The sequence below is a fragment of the Ostrea edulis genome, chromosome 1 (genome assembly GCF_947568905.1).
Source record: "Ostrea edulis chromosome 1, xbOstEdul1.1, whole genome shotgun sequence".
Lineage (NCBI taxonomy): Eukaryota > Metazoa > Mollusca > Bivalvia > Ostreida > Ostreidae > Ostrea > Ostrea edulis.
Window position 1 is genome coordinate 4,796,389 of NC_079164.1, and position 17,866 is coordinate 4,814,254.

General features: G+C 36.4%; 1 protein-coding gene across 3 annotated transcripts in view; it reads left to right on the forward strand.

Moving 5' to 3' along the window:
* LOC125664380 (uncharacterized) overlaps positions 1-16,670 on the forward strand; it is a 71,526-nt gene extending 54,856 nt beyond the window's left edge. For 2 of the 3 annotated variants that reach the window (XM_048897119.2, XM_048897120.2), the window contains 2 exons: positions 2,845-3,001; positions 14,736-16,670. In XM_048897119.2, coding sequence (XP_048753076.2) covers positions 2,845-3,001; positions 14,736-14,916 — 338 coding nt within the window. In that variant the 3' untranslated portion in view covers positions 14,917-16,670. Of the gene's footprint in view, positions 1-2,844; positions 3,002-14,735 lie in introns of those variants that run through there. The other variant, XM_056151819.1, reaches the window with a different exon arrangement.
* The last annotated feature ends 1,196 nt before the right edge of the window (positions 16,671-17,866 follow it).

The window sequence follows — 17,866 nt, forward strand, 5'->3', positions numbered from 1 at the left end:
GTTTTATCAAATTAAGTCGACGAACAAAACATCCTGGTTGCACACATCATGACATGCTACAATGTGATAATCACTTGTATGATAATCAAGAAAGCTGGTCTATAATTAATGTATTGATATTTGACGTAGCAATTTCGGAGATATTATCATATTGCTGTCACACAACAGATAAAATGTACCTATAATTTAGTTTTAATGTACATGTACTTTGATACGTTAAAGACTAGTTCCATGACGGGGCACGTCTGATCCAGTCCAGGTGTGAAATGGTCTGACCCGGTCCAGGTGTGAAATGGTCTGACCCGGTCCAGGTGTGAAATGGTCTGACCCGGTCCAGGTGTGAAATGGTCACATATAGGGCTGTCATGGTTCCAAAAATTGTCGGGTCGTGTCGGTTCTAAAATTTTTACTTCGGGTTCGGGTATTTCGGTTCAGGTCTGTATAACTATTTCAAAAATCTGATATACAGTTATGATCAAAAACCTTTATTGTATTTTGTCACAATAACTACTCGGGGACATTGACTGAGGTTTAGACTCGACATCCATGGTACTAGAAACAGCATTGTCACCTCTACTTGTTTCCATCCATGCTTTCAATGTTGTCATTGACAATGTTGATTCTGTGGCGTATTTTCAATGCGTCTGTCATATCTTATATATACTGTCATTATTTACAGTTTTGTCCACAATGCCATCATTTAATAATTGATCAAAATACCGCCACCTTTGAGGATTTTGACGACATTTCGTTTAAACGGATTTCTAATAATGATTCTATTTTAAAAACCAAACCCGAACCGAAATACGGAGAAATGGAACTGAACCCGACCTGAACAACACGACCCGCGGTTTTCGGTTATTTCAGGTACCCGTTGCAGCCCTAGTCACATGTAATAATTATAGTTGTGAGAGTGTATTATGGGTGTCCACTCGGACACGTGGATTTCTTCCGGGTACTCCGGTGTTCTCCCACATTAATGACCTCATCACACAAATGTCTGAGTCTACGAAAAGCATTGATTTAAGTTGTAGAACTTGTTTGTTAATGTCTGAAAAGAAATAAACTTTAGACTGATGACAGAAAATGTAAGTCAAGCTCCAAGTTTAGACTAATGACAGAAATTGTAAGTCAAGCTCCAATTTATTTTATAATAATTCATAGCAGTAAATTGTACAACACCGTAGAATGTTCAACACTGGTTTTTCAGGAATTTAGTTGTATGCGGATTTAGATAACTCCTACTGATAGATAATGGGTAGGTTCACACAAAGGTAAGAAGTTTTACAAGCTAAGATTCTACTGATAGATAATGGGTAGGTTCACACAAGCTAAGATTCTACTGATAGATAATGGGTAGGTTCACACAAAGGTAGGAAGTTTTACAAGCTAAGATTCTACTGATAGATAATGGGTAGGTTCACACAAAGGTAGGAAGTTTTACAAGCTAAGATTCTACTGATAGACAATGGGTAGGTTCACACAAAGGTAGGAAGTTTTACAAGCTAAGATTCTACTGATAGATAATGGGTAGGTTCACACAAAGGTAGGAAGTTTTACAAGCTAAGATTCTACTGATAGACAATGGGTAGGTTCACACAAAGGTAGGAAGTTTTACAAGCTAAGATTCTATTGATAGATAATGGGTAGGTTTTTCGGGATTTTAGTTGTATGTGTATTAAGATAACTTCCACTGATAGATAATGGGTAGGTTCACATTCAGGTATGAAATTTATTCACTATAACAGATCATGAATTAAACAAGTTGTACTGTAGATTGAAGGTGATGTTAAGTTGACAGATTTATTCACTATAACAGATCATGAATTAAATAAGTTGTACTGTAGATTGCAGGTGATGTTAAGTTGACAGATTTCGAAATGCCACTTCTGGCCCTGTGCTTTAAATATTTTTTTTATCTTTAAAGTTCTGCAATTCCCGCATTGAAATAATCAGAGACTGTATGATTGAAATTATATTTTTTCAAAACTGAATTTGAATATGAAACAAGTTTCTTCTAGAATATGCTGTTATAGGGTTGTCTTTTTACTTGAAACATGTCAACATTTCAGTCAGTCAGAGAGAATCCAAGCATGTGTTGATCAAAACTAGATTTATGTTTTTAGCTCACCAGGACAATATGTCCAGATAGCTATTGTCATGACCCTGGTGTCAGTTTGAAATTTGTTTTAAGCCTATTTTATATCTTCTCAACCAGAGGGGATAGGGCACACATTGATGCCTCACGACCACACTGGCCTTTCTTTTGGTACCAATCCTTGTCCTTAAACTTTAACATACTTTTCAAAAACTTTGACTATGATATCTTTAGAACCTTTGGTATTTTACATTTAGATGCCTCTTGACCAGGCCTTTCATATGGTACCAAGACTTTTGATCTAGTGACCTTGGAATTTGACCTATATTTTCAAAAACTTCAATCTTATAAACCAAAGGGGGCAAGTTAAGTATCTAGAGTCAGTGCTTCCTGGCAAGCTATGTTGCCTTCTGACGAGTAAGATACAAAGATTAGCTTACAGCACCAATCTTAATTGTAATCAGTGCATGTGGCCCATACCCTCTGAAGCCATAACATATTATATAACATAGGGATTTTAGGTCATTCATTAGAAATGGTAAGAAATTAATATGTTTGTGATGTACTTCATTCATTGTGAATTCACTGCTAAATTATGATTAGTTATGTATTATTTTGTTTCAAAGTACAGTCAGTATTGGGGCCAAATTAGACTTAGTCGGCCTAGTTCTTTACACAACAACATCCGCAGTATCTGGATTAATTTATGCACAATGCTATTTTTCATTTTGATTCTTTTGTAATAGTTAGATCTTCTGATGGTGAAAGATACCTATGCAGTTTAACTGATGCAGAGACAGACAGAATTTTGTCCATCTGCTGTTCCAAATTGTCGGAGGATGCATTTGTAATAGTGTCAGCAGGTGTCCAACTAAAGGCATGGATTAAAACCTCGAGTCCAAGGTAACTTTGGTATTTTTATCTGTAATTTTCATACTCTTAATCAAAATAGAAAAATTATGCAGCACTGCTCCTTGAATAGAAAAATTCATCATGAATTCAAACATGCCCACCTGTGTTTTCCAAGTATTTTGATCCAAATGCATTTTTCATCTCGTTATTTCGACAGTAATGATGAAAGCTGCATTTTAACTTGCACAAGGAGCAAAAGGTGCAAGGCCTTTTAAAGAAATGTTTTAGGTAATTTGCGAGAATTTATTTCTTGTTTGTCATTGCTGTTGCCGTTAACTTTTACGTACATGTATTTTATTTCCACCAAACTTGAAACAAAGTATCCTTGTGTAAGGGGAGGGGCATAAGTTTGTTCAAACAAATATATGGGCCATGTTCCTTTTCAAGGTGAGATAAAAAGGTAAAATTGAAAATATAGGTGAGATGTTCAATAAATCTTCTCAAGAATTGCTAATCCAGAGAATCCAAAACTAGATGAAAGCTTCGTGCATAATGAGCAAATTAAGCAGAGCCAAATTCATTGTATGTATGATTTTCCAAATTAATAGTATGTACGATCTTTCAAATTAATAGTATGTACGATCTTTCAAATTCATTGTATGTATGATCTTTCAAATTCATCGTATTTACAATCTTCCAAATTGAGCAGCACCAGATTCAACCTTTGATGACATAAAATTTTTAGCAGTTGTTGTCTTAATTTTCACAGCAGATCTAGGTATGTTGTAGTTCTGTGTAACGTATTCATCCAAAGAGCAAATAGTTCATGTCTGGATGACCCAACTTGCAATGCGCATCACCAAAAAGTTGGCCTCAAATTGTCGTGGAATACATCTATTGTTCATGATTAAAGTTAGATGTACATGTACCTGGCTAAAGCCAGCATCTTTTAGGTTTAAAAATCCCTGTACCATTTGAAATGTTTCATTTTCTAGAGGATGAGATTTAAAGGCTTTTTATGTTTTACACAGGAACATCTTCCCAAATACCACAAAACTACATTCTGTCAAATTGATATGCAGACATCTGCACTATCTTCAAACAAAAGTACTGATGAAATAATTGCTGTTTGTTAAAATAATGTGTAGAGTTTTGAATTGTCCAGTGGCAGGCCTGTATTATGGAGTCACTTCTACACTGCTAGTGTTTTTGTCTCACCTTAGCTCAGGTGAAGACTGTAGTACCTGGATCTCTTGGTTTTTTTTTTTATTTTCTCCTACATATGAATATAGAATTTTATTAATAACTAGAGATCTTGAAATGACTGACATTTATGAGAAATATTCCATTAAACTTGTCTCCATTCCATCACATCTTGTTCCCCACATTTATGAATGAATGACTACAAGTTTTTGTTTTCACTGTTTGAAACTTGACTTCTGGGTCACTCTTCTGAGGTAGATGTGGCCCCGGGGGCAGCACGTCTGCTAGTAATGACTGGCGCCTGCCGAGTTCCTACTCTGAGTCACAGACAGTGTCCTTTGTTTTGGGGGGAGTTTCTACACTTTCATCATATGGCATTCCCGCATTGTATCCTGTTGATATTAATTCATTATCTTTTTTTCTGTTTTTAATGGAGAGAAGAGAATAAGCTTGTGATGGCACAAGGACATGACGTCATTAGTACATGACCTTTTTTGTTTTCTGAGTGACAGGCAGTTTCCTGGCTTCACACTTGGCAAGAATTTTTTTTCTTTGAATTTTTTTTTTTTTAATCTTCTGAAACAGTATTTTTTAAAATCGAAATGTGACTTCTTTTGTCTTGTATCCATTTAATTCTAAAGAGCACAAACCAATTAGTGAATGAAGAATCGCTTTCTATAATTGTGTTGTTTTGATTAATTATGGAAAGGAAGGAATCATGTATATAATCTGTGTACACACACACACACAATTTCTTTTTAGTTTGAAAGCCAAGCCATTTATATCTCCCTCATCAAGGAATATTGTAACATTTATGACCTGGATTTTGGACCATCAAACAAAAATAGTTATAGCCCGTGTGGCAGGGTCAAGTGATATAGACATCACAATCCCATCCTTTTCTTTCTCTTCAATTCCTTGTACTTTACTATCAACTTTCTCTACAAAACCGTGAGAGATTTTTGGGGGGTTTTCTTTTTAAAAAGAAAACAAAAACACACAAAATAAAAAGGAAATTTTAATGGAATGTAGCCCAATTTTAAACTTCTGAGGGAATTTGTCTAGTTTTCATATTTCATGGGTACCATAAATATGATAAAGTTATGAAAAAACACTTAAATTTTTCTCATGGGTTCTGCTTTTTTATCCAAATTAAAGCTATTTTACTATAAATTTCTACATAAAATTATTTGATTGAAAACATGTTTTCTTATAAGAGATGAAAACCAATATTTTTTGTTTAAAGTGTACACTAGCTCATTCAGATTTCATTCAATGCACTTTAGAAAAATAGAATAACATGTAAATTTCAATCAAGTCAAAGCATTGAGGTGTCAGATGTACTTCAGTCTTAATTTTTAAAATTTATTCATTAAATATTTATTTTTATTATTGAACAACCTTATATATCATTCTGTCTGTCAAATATCAGTGTGTGAACTCGTCTGTAGATCCCATTCATTCTGAGACTTTCTCTGAATGGTATATAGACCCAAGTTTAGGGTTAAATATGCTGCCGATGAAAAACATTTCAGGGCAATGAGTGAAAAGAAGGAGATCAACGAAATGAATGATCTTAAAGCAAGCACATATTGACATATTGAACGTTGCCTAATTTATATCAAGTACAAATTTATGACATCAATCCTTTTAAGTATCCTTTCTCAATTCATTTGTCAATAAAAACGGAAGTTTTAAATTTGTCTTATTTCTTTACCTTACATTTAGATTTAAGTTTATGTCTTAAGCTGTGGGACTCGCATTCAGAAATAAAATGCCGTACTCTACATGAAATATTCTCTAGGAATTTTTAGCACAACTATTGCAAGTCACTTGGCACTGGATGGTATTTCATTATGTAAAATTCTGTAAACCTGTACTTCAACACTTCATTCGAATCCTCTTCATTCCATCAGCATCGAACCAAGGAACTCTAGATGACAAATTAGAATTATTTTAAGGACGATTTTAAGATGCCTATCTGTATTAACTAAGTACTAGGTGACATTTTAGTACTAATGACTCATGGTTTTTAAATTGGTAGGCTTGTGTTCTAATTTCGCAAGGCCCAGTACCACACAGTGCCCAACCTGCCAGCTATTGTTAGTGTTATCCACAGAAAAACAAGGTGCTTGCAAAAAACCAGATCAATCAAGTTTATTTTATTTTAGAACATCAATTAATATATTTTAATCTATGCTGGTGTAATATCCACAGTTGTTTATCAGTAACAAAACTTGCATTGGACCAAATCATTAGAATTTTATTAAGTTTTTTTTTTTTTTAGCAAAGAACACCTTTTTGATGTTTGGATAAGCTGATGTATCGTATTCTTTTCATAAGAATTTTTATCTCCATCTTATTTATAATCCCATCATGGCAATGATTTGACTGTTTCTGAATCTTTGATTGACATGTGCAGGAAATAGAGGATAGGATCTTGTCCTCTGGAATTCTGGGGGCATTAAGTATCAACTCCAGTCAAAAATTCTCAACCAGTAAAATGCTGGAATATGTTGTTTTTTTAAAACTTCAAAGTAAAAAAAAAAAGTGTGACAACTTTTTATTTCTGAATCATGATTAAAATGCTGAAATGTGTTTAAAATGGAAAAAAAAAAATAATTCAAAGTTAAAGAAAATATGTGACAATTATTAGATTTCGAACAATGATTAAGATGCAGGAATATGTTTAAAATGAAAATAAAAATTCAAAGTAAAAAATAGTGTGACAACTTTTAAATTCTGAACAATAATTAAAATGCTGAGACATGTTTAAAATGAAACCAAAAAAATTTAAAGTCAAGAAAAAAGTGTGACAACTTTTAAATTCTCAACCACACTTGAAATGTTAGATGATTATGTTAAAAATGTAGAAAAACAAATTTCAAAGTCAAAGAAAAAAGTGTTACAAATTCTCAACCACACCTGAAATGCTGGAATATGTTTAAAATAAAGAAAAAGAAATTTCAAAGTTGAAGAAAAAAGTGTGACAACTACCATGATTGAAATGCTGGAAATTGTTGGAAAAAAAGAAGAAAAACAAATATTGGAGTTTAAAAAAAAGTATGACAACTTTTAAATTCTGGACCACTATTGAAATGCTGTAATGAGTTAAAAATGAAGAAAACCAAATCTCGGTCAAAGAAAAGTGTAACAACTTTTAAATTCTGGACCAGGATTGAAATGTTGGAAAATAAATCTCAGAATTGAAGAAAAGCGTGACAACTTTTAAGTTCTGAAAATGCGGTAATCAGTTTAAAATTAAGAAAAACAAATCTCGGTCAAAGAAAAGTGTGACAACTTTTAAATTCTTAACCACAATTGAAACTCTGGACTATGTTTAAAATGACGAAAAACAAATCTCAAAGTAGAAAAAAAAAAGTGTGGCCTTTGATCGAACTTTTGTGAAATTTTCTCTGCAATGACTTTTGGTGCTGCAGGTTAGTTAAATGGACAGGTGTCTTATCTAGCAGGTTAGTTAAATGGACAGGTGTCTTATCTAAATTAGAAACTAGACTATATATCAGTAATTATAGAAGATCTTCCATTTTCGTTCACCAGATTCCAGAAATAGATACCCTGTACACTTATAATAGATAACCCCCGGTCCTTGTGATTGTCGTTAGTGCTGCAGTATAAGAAAACGGTGAATATTATTATCACTCAGTAATGATTATCATTAATTTTCTCCAGCAGGAAATAATCACTTTTCTTTTACCGCATCATTTGATATACTACTTGGTCACCATGTATGTTCCAGACATATGAATTTCAATTATTCGCAGAAAAATCAGAGTGACAGATTATTTCCAAGTAAAATTATCGCACATAAAGGCGTCTGTACTGCACATAATTTGAAAAAACACTGCAGTATGCCCAATGTCATGTGGGTGCATATAAATTTGTCGTCATTCATCAGAAATATTATTCTAATTGACTAACACACTGTTATTATTTGATGTACTTTTATTGACAGGTTTTAATGATGAATTTAGGACTCAGATTCTTTATTTCCTTAAGCTTTACAGCTCATCGGCCATAAAAACAAAATATTTACAAATATATACAAATACAATGTAAGACAGTTAAGAGGGTGAGTAGACATACAGATACAATATTGAGGATAAAAAATCAATGCATTTCAACATACATATAACAATACACGTAAATAATCTGTTGTTGCATGTACAGCACCTCCTTAGGAAATCTGGTCTCTGGTATCATAATGACATTGTGGTGTTTTAGAAATCTGGTCTCTGGTATCATAATGACATTGTGGTGTTTTAGAAATCTGGTCTCTGGTATCATAATGACATTGTGGTGTTTTAGAAATCTGGTCTCTGGTATCATAATGACATTGTGGTGTTTTAGAAATCTGGTCTCTGGTATCATAATGACATTGTGGTGTTTTCAGCATCTTATTGCACTTGAATACCCCATTTTATCAATGTTTAAAAGCTACTTTTCGAGTGGATTTACCCCATTTTAACAATGTCTAAAAGCTACTTTTAGAGTGGACTAACTTTTTTTCTTTAATCATAAATATAAAACTGAAATTGAAATGCATGAAGTTTATTTTCCACGCCACTTCGATGGTTGGTCTTAGCATATTGCAATGTTATTTAAACACGAATATGTCATTTTCTTAAACTGAAAATTAAAATTTCATCAGCTGATATTTAAACGTTGCGTTAGCCCTTAGGGTGTGTCTTGGACAACACGAAGGTCACTTGGAGGAAAACATGTGATGTTACTCAGCTGACCGTTAAACCCCGTGAGTTTCCTGATATATATTTGCAATGTTTATAAATGCAATATCTTAATATCGAGAATGACTTGAAAAAATTACATATAAGGAGAAAATGCGTCAATGATGATAAAATAAATTGATGGCCTTCAGAGCTGTGCTGTCCCAGCGCATCGGAGGCGGAAAAGCCATATTTCTGTAAATTATATTTACTTGTAAGAATGTTAATGAAATGTCAGGATTCCCACAACAGCTTTTATCTCCAGGTGAAATTATTATTTATACATCCAAGATCGTAAATAATGCAAACAATAGAACACAACGAAAGGTCCGTATCATTCAGCGATATTTGATACAGCTAGCCTGCGTAACACCGTACTACGATTAATATGCAGTTTTTGAAGTCTAACCGAACTCCTTATTCAAACTAAACTAATCAGGAAATGATGGTGCTTTGCTGAAATATTGGATCGACTAAATATTAAGACAATAATAGAGGCAAACATTTATTCTTATCAAATTTGAAATTATAGGGCAGTGATCGAATTTTATTTCATTTTTAAAAATATGGAATATTATTTGTTTTGCATTTTATGCCGAGAGTAATATACCCTTGAAAAATGTTATAAAAACTTTGAAGTTTTTATTTTTATCGAAAAATATCGGGCTATAGAAGTGAGGCTTCTTTATCAGAGCTGTAGCAGTGAGGTTTCTTTATCAGGGCTTTAGCAGTGAGGTTTCTTTATCAGGGTTGTAGCAGTGAGGATTCTTTATCAGGTTTGTAGCAGTGAGGATTCTTTATCAGGGTTGTAGCAGTGAGGTTTCTTTATCAGGGTTGTAGCAGTGAGGATTCTTTATCAGGGTTGTAGCAGTGAGGATTCTTTATCAGGGTTGTAGCAGTGAGGATTCTTTATCAAGACTGTAGCAGTGAGGGTTCTTTATCAGGACTGTAGCAGTGAGGTTTCTTTATCAGGGTTGTAGCAGTGAGGGTTCTTTATCAGGGCTGTCTTTATCAGGGCTGTAGCGGTGAGGCTTCTTTATCAGGGCTGTAGCAGTGAGGGTTCTTTATCAGGGCTGTAAAAGTGATGGTTCTTTATCAGGACTGTAGCAGTGAGGTTTCTTTATCAGGGCTGTAGCAGTGAGGTTTCTTTATCAGGGTTGTAGCAGTGAGGATTCTTTATCAAGACTGTAGCAGTGAGGGTTCTTTATCAGGACTGTAGCAGTGAGGGTTCTTTATCAGGGCTGTCTTTATCAGGGCTGTAGCGGTGAGGCTTCTTTATCAGGGCTGTAGCAGTGAAGATTCTTTATCAGGACTGTAGCAGTGAGGGTTCTTTATCGTGCTAACGCCCACTGTGACACGCAATCTTCGTTTTAAGGTCGACCCGTAACTTTTACTTGTATAACGCCGGTGCTTGACGTGTGAACAGTCTAAACCTTGACGCCGCGTCGGGATCAATAATCGAACCCTGTCTTCACGGATCTAACCACCAGGCGACCGGATTAAGTAGACCCGGTCTTTACGGATCTAACCACCAGGCGACCGGATTAAGTAGACCCGGTCTTCACGGATCAAACCACCAGGCGACCGGATTAAGTAGACCCGGTCTTTACGGATCTAACCACCAGGCGACCGGATTAAGTAGACCCGTATCAGCCATTAAACTTTCAAATGTTTTGCCAACCAGTAAGTCACGTGACTGATTTCTGACGTCACGGCGAAAATCCCTATTGTGTAATCACTATAACGCATGACTTCTGTATTCCTAATTTTTAAGGTTGGTAAGAACGGTTTTTTTTTTTATTGGAGAATAGAAAGTCCTTGATGACATTAGGGTTTTACCGCTGTGTACTTGCCCTCAGTATCGATCCTACTGTAATTTCAGTGCGACCGTTTTATACTGCTTCTCGGATTAATATTGTAAAGCCTAGGAAAATTTGGATAATGTGACGTCAATCCACTATCTTTTTTATTCTCAAATTATAGGGAAAATATAGCTACATGTAATAAATATCTAAAGTTTTTAATGTTACCTTATAAGAAAAAAATAAAATGAATCGAAAAAGTGAGTTAGACTAGAAGAGCGCGAGTTATAAGAACTGTTTTGTTGAAAGTCACTGATAACATAAAACTTGTGTTTCTATTTTACTACATACACGTATCCTGTTAAAAACCTTGCGCGGGGCCTTGAATGGGTGTTAATGCCCTGACAAATCATCAACAAAAACATTAGGCTTAAAGCATATGGTCAGAAAATAACAACCATTAATTATGATCGCAAAATACAACAAAGACTGAACATCTTTGAAGGCGATTGGGATTAATGCTAGTCGGAGCAACATCCTCTAGAGCAGACGACAACCACCCAACCGTGTCTGGTCGGCGACCCGCACTATCGAGGCTAATGGAGAACAACAGGGGCACTGAACACACCTTTCTGGGAGGTCATCAGACGCGCTCAAGGTTGTGGGTTTGACTATCGACCGCGAGTCGTACTGCTTCTAGTAAAATAACAACACAGGAAAAGTGGACCACAGAAAACTTTGGAAGGAATGTGCGTAAAAATGAAATGGACGATTGAATAACGGTATAAAAAAAAAGATAAAAGAAATGAAGTTAAACAAGAATTCTTGCTCCATGTCATCTCGAGAGCGTCGTGATGTGGCAGATAAAATTGAACAACAAAAAAACACACACACACCATGTATTTTAGAGAAACTGTAAATCATTTGCCTGTACAATGTAACATCAAACATCCACATGGATAAGCCTGGAGGGAAAGGTGAGGAGATGAAGAAAACAGTGCACAGTTATGAATTGCCCGGATACAAGACGAGACCTTGGAACCACCTTGCTCTCTCACTCCCTTTTCGTGCTTACACACCATTCTTCATTCTCTTTATCGATCTCGTGTATCTCTCCGACCTTGTTACTGATTTATTGTCAGGAGCAGAAGAGGGTGAACGACATCATGTTGACGTCATGGCTAGAATAGGGTTGAATGATCTGCTAACTCGGCCCTTTTTAACAAAAGAAAGGTATAGGATGCTGATGGTTGAATGGTTTCAGTCGTGTAGTATTTCCATCTTTCGGTACATTTTGGACCGGTACATTTGTACCCAAACAAGACCTGCCCTGCTGGTGATAAAACCTCCACGCCTTTCAATATCTTTAATCCTTCCTACGCAAATAACTTTTATTCAGTGGATGCATTTGAATAATAATTATGATTTTAGTGTGACCTCCTAACAGATGTCAAAATGATAAACACGAAAACTGTTTCTATTTTGGATTGAGCTGTCAATAGAAGCTCTGCTCCTGAATTAACCCAGTTTTTCAGCTGTAAAAGTACACATTTGATGTAGCATGAAGCGAGAAAAAAATCTAGCCAATCTAATTACTCCTCTCAATTTAGATATCCGTGTCCCCTTCATCGCTCATGGGATGATTAGAGTGACTTTGAAATGGATGGTTTGATCTTTTCATCTCGGAACAGAAGCTACATAATTCTATCATTCTGATCCGCATGATGTTGTGGGGCCCAGATCAGGAGTTGACAACGCCACTCTCCTTGAGTTTTAATTAATTTTGAATATTATGTTATTTTTGGTGGACCCGAGAGGGAAGAACCATTTTGTCGTTGCACATGACATGGCATAAAACTGGAATTCGTTATAAATGTGATTGCCGGCTTCCAAGCTAAAATAAAAGAGTTTCACAACCCGCACTCAAATGACCCCCAGACTAATTGTCAGTTTTTAAGTGGATTGTGACAGCCGTCTATATTTGGTGTACAGCATTCTAAAACCCCGAACAACAAGTGCAGAGCAGGTCCGAGTTAATCACATTTTGATCAATGAAAATTAATTTATTTTTATCCTCGAGGCAGACTTCACCTTTATTTCCTTTGTACTGAAAAATATGTTGTTTCATTGTGATCTGTTATATCCAAACTAAGCACCGACTAGAATGATCGATACCTCTAAGATAAAAGAAATAGATATGGATACAGGAAATACGGGAGATACAACTTGTAATATATTCTTATTCTAAAATATTTTGATTACGGATTATTCCGTTTACTTGATTATACATAGGGCTCACGGCGGGTGTGACCGGTGCACAGAAAACCCTTAGTCCTCCTTGGCCCCTGATCCCACCTCTGGTATGTCCAGGGGTCCGTGTTTGTCTGATCCCACCTCTGGTATGTCCAGAGGTCCGTGTTTGTCTGATCCCACCTCTGGTTTGTCCAGGGGTCCGTGTTTGTCTGATCCCACCTCTGGTATGTCCAGGGGTCCGTGTTTGTCTGATCCCACCTCTGGTATGTCCAGGGGTCCGTGTTTTGTCTGACCCCACCTCTGGTATGTCCAGGGGTCCGTGTTTGTCTGATCCCACCTCTGGTATGTCCAGGGGTCCGTGTTTGTCTTATCCCACTTCTGGTATGTCCAGAGGTCCGTGTTTGTCTGATCCCACCTCTGGTATGTCCAGGGGTCCGTGTTTGTCTTATCCCACTTCTGGTATGTCCAGGGGTCCGTGTTTGTCTTATCCCACCTCTGGTATGTCCAGGGGTCCGTGTTTGTCTGATCCCACCTCTGGTATGTCCAGGGGTCCGTGTTTGTCTGACCCCACCTCTGGTATGTCCAGAGGTCCGTGTTTGTCTGATCCCACCTCTGGTGTGTCCAGGGGTCCGTGTTTGTCTGATCCCACCTCTGGTGTGTCCAGGGGTCCGTGTTTTGTCTGATCCCACCTCTGGTATGTCCAGAGGTCCGTGTTTGCCCTAATTTTGATTTTGTATTTTTTATGGGAATTATGAGATTGATCATTGGTCGTTGTCTTCGCTTTTTCATGGATACAATTTACTATTATGGTGTTTAATTGTCAATTCTATGAAAACCGTAATGTCGTGATTAGAAAGATGGGGCTAGACACAGATTTCCCTTGTGGTAAAAAGGAGGTTTAGAGGATAAGTAGGTCGCCTCTAAAAATCATTCCAGCCTTGTCTATCTCTTGTAACTTGACCCGAAGGCACGTCAATCAAAGACCAGAGGCCCTATAACAATTCTGACAGATGTACGGCATTTAGTTATTTTTTCCCATACTCTCAGCCTCATTTGTAATTTAGTTCAGTGTGATTTGTGATAGACATATATTTGAATCGTCTAGGGCTTTCTCAGTCAACCATATGCTATTCGATAGCCGCCGTCCAACACGAAGATTGAATTCATTAATGTAACTCTGACGTCAGTAAAACGGTCTAGAATGTGTGCTGAAAGTTCAATAGATGTTCTGGAGTATTCCCTACAGAGAAATGTCGGGTTCGGGATTACAGTTCAGTGCACCGTGCCCTTTCCGAGTCCTCTACCATCATGGCAGCCGTAATCCCTCACCTTAGAATTTTGCTGAAATTTCACTGAATACCAATACTACCCAGACTCGATCCATCAGATTGGACTATTTTATTTATCTAAACTATCGAAATAAAGTCATATTATAGTTAACCAGATTGGACTATTTTATTTATCTAAACTATCGGAATAAAGTTATATTATAGTTAAGCAGATTGGACTATTTTATTTATCTAAACTATCGGAATAAAGTCATATTATAGTTAAGCAGATTGGACTATTTTATTAATTTAAACTATGGGGAGAAAGTCATATAACAGTTGTCATGGTTTTATATTTAGTTTCTTTTAGAAAGACCATTGATGATCATTAAGTGGAGAAACTAGCATCCTATCTGCGATTGTTATCAAGTAGAATGCATGTTCTGTTGTATATGTAATGTCGAATTGTGAAACATTAAACGGAAATCGTTGTATCTATCTACTCTTTTAGGTATATCCGACCCGGCGCCAGGCGGATTAACTCCTCCTATTACCCCCGGCTTAACAAATCTCCGCGGCATTCAGATATCGAGTCGGACCTTGAAAGCAGCGACGCGGGATCGGATGACTCTATCGAGGACGAACCCAGTGCAGAAAGGAAATCATGGACGGCCTGGTGTAGCATTGTATAGACGGATCCTGGACACAAAAGCTGGGAAGGCCAATTGCTGTTTTTGTCCCTGACCAGCTTCATTGATTTGGACCTCTATTAATGGACGGAGGAAAAAATGAATAAAACTCATCAATTCTTTATGGTCACCACTCCGGTTTATCACATTGGCCTGTTTTCTGTCTTTTGGGGGTTTTAAAAAAAAAAATTGGGGGGGGGGGGGTCATTGACAATTTTAGTAACTAGTAAGAAGAATGAACAATTAAGGAGTGCCTTTACAGGTTTGCGGGATTTGTACTAGTGTATCATGGGTAATAAAGATGTTTGTACTAGTGTATCATGGGTAATAAGAATGTATGAATGGAATTTCAAATTTGAAACGTCGTTTAGATTGGGGTGTTGATAATTTCTGTATCAAGTCTTCCAGGGTCTTTGGCCTGTAATATGCAAGGGGGAAACAAACGTTCAATTCCCGACAGCCGTCTGTTGATTATTGAACATGAATTGCTTTTTTATGTTCCCGTAAATAGTAATGGATCGCCATCACTCTGTCATTGACTTGTAGGGAATACGTGGCTATTATATAAATATATATATAGAGAGAGAGAGAGAGTTAAACACAACACACCTAGTCCCAGGGTTATGTAATAAACTCAGACTCAAGTCAAAATTTCAATCACCTGTACATAAGGTGTTCATTTCGTTTGAACTGAAACTCTTAATTTGCAGACACTAGAAGTTTGATGAAGCAATATTGAATAACAATTTTATTTTGGAATGACTAAGTTCTCAATCCTTTCATTACAATATTCAGATTTTTTAGATGTTTCACGATCCTGGGGCCAGGCACATGTCCTGTGGTACTTTTATTTATGTATTATTATACATCCATTTTTGTGGCTGACCTTGTAATGACTTTTGCTGTATATGTTTTATAGTATGAACGTTATCTTAATGAACTAATTGATACAACTTTCGTGGAATTGGTTGGGTTTTTTTTTTTTTGGGGGGGGGGGGGGGAGTCGGAAGAGATGATTTCACCAATTTCTAAAGTTTTTGACAAGCAAGAAAAAAAGAAAACAGAAGACAAATTTACTCACATTTGCATGTATAAATAATGAAAACCAAAAAACAAAGGGAAAGCCCCCCCCCCCCCCCCCCCCCCCCCCCCCCCCCCCCCCCCCCCCCCCATTCTACTTCTCTGCAACTTAGGATTAATAATGATCCAATATTCAGTGGGTGCAGATCTCTGAAAAGGAAGTATGAAACATGAGAGGTCCACAATCTTTAATATTGAAAAGGAAGTATGAAGCACAGATGAAAGGCCACACTACACAGTATCTTTAATATTGAACTGAACATCCTGGGTTGAGTGTAATTCGGTTGAGATTTTGGATGCCGTTTACACCGGATTTTGGGATGCCATTTACACCGGATCTTGGGTGTGTTGAATACTAACTCGGCTTCCGTTGTTTGAATGATTAGTGATCGTCCATTCTAAATGTGTATCGTGTGTTTTCCCGTGTCCTGGCTTCCTCCTTCTGAATACTCTAACTTTGTTTTCATTCAATGTTTTGATTTTAATCTGTTTCTGGTCCCCCTTTAAGGACCAGGATGGTATGTTCTGTGTTCAAGGAAGGAAATGTCTTCTGTTATAACTTATAATTAATCTTCTCCACACCCTTCCTTTTGATGCATCATTGTAAATTTGTGTTGTGATGTGTTCGTGTTTCTGTGCACACAGGCTAAACAGAATAAAACTTCTACTTCTGGCAATTGTCATCGAATTCAATCCCAGACTATTGGAGGGTCTTTTATTGGTACATTTTTTTTAAAATATTGAATTCAGGGGTGGGGGGTCCTTTATATAAAGGCTGCTGAGTCCACGTTGAAATTCCACGACTAGTGGCCACCGCCATCCACGCATTGTGTTAAAATGAAATGATTTACAAAATTTAACAGAATATCGTTAAAAACACGAATGTGGAACGGGGCCGTTCAGAGACCACAATCCCAGCAAAAGTCTGTTGCTGTTCCCCTGTACAATCAGCTGTTGGTACTAGTCCAACATATCGTTTATGAAAGTAAGGCTTTAGGATGTAGTTTTTATGTAATCATTCCCATAAATAAACATGCGTGGATGAAAAATCATAATCTCTCTGGCGGATGCTGACAAGACGGGGAAAATTGACGGAATATTTAGACGAATTAAAGGATTTGGGGGAAACAAAAGAACAAATTAATGACGGGAAAGGTTTCATTCACGTTACTGATCAATAAATTCCGTTGTAAATCTCATAATGAAAACAGTGTTCTGCGCAAAATCTTGTCAAGGTTTCATGTAATGATATTCATAAAATGATGAATTGTGTAAATCGATTCCGCTTGGTTTTTGTACTCGGAAAGTATGGACATATATTTCGTGAAGCTAACTATCAGTTTTTAATAAGGTAATCATTGTATTAGATCACATAGTCTAAAAAAGAAAAAGATAAATTTTCTGATTCCATTTAAAGTACTGTACAGCACCTAATGGTGATCTGATGTCGGTAAATCCTTACCTTTTTGTGTACGGGGATTGGCTGTAGGTGTTAAATGGATTTCTTGATCCCTCCAGAGATAAACAAACGTTTTGTTAGTCACGATAAAAGTGCAAACCTAAAAAAAAATTTAATTAATATCAGTAATGTGAAAAAGATTATTTGAAGTTAAAAATGTTTTTGACGTCAAGAATGGTACGGCAAGGACAAGGCTATTTATTATACATGATTAATTATTCTAGGTCTCCTAAAACCATTCTGATCTTTATAAAAGTATTTTAACTGCTGAGAGTTTCTGAAGCTTGTCGCACGTCAAGGTCTACAAGGCAGGGAACTTTTTTTTTTTTATCATTTTTTAGACAAACTGCTATTGGAGAAAGATATCTTTATGAGAAAAATATGTATCAATATATGAAAAAAATGAAGTTATGG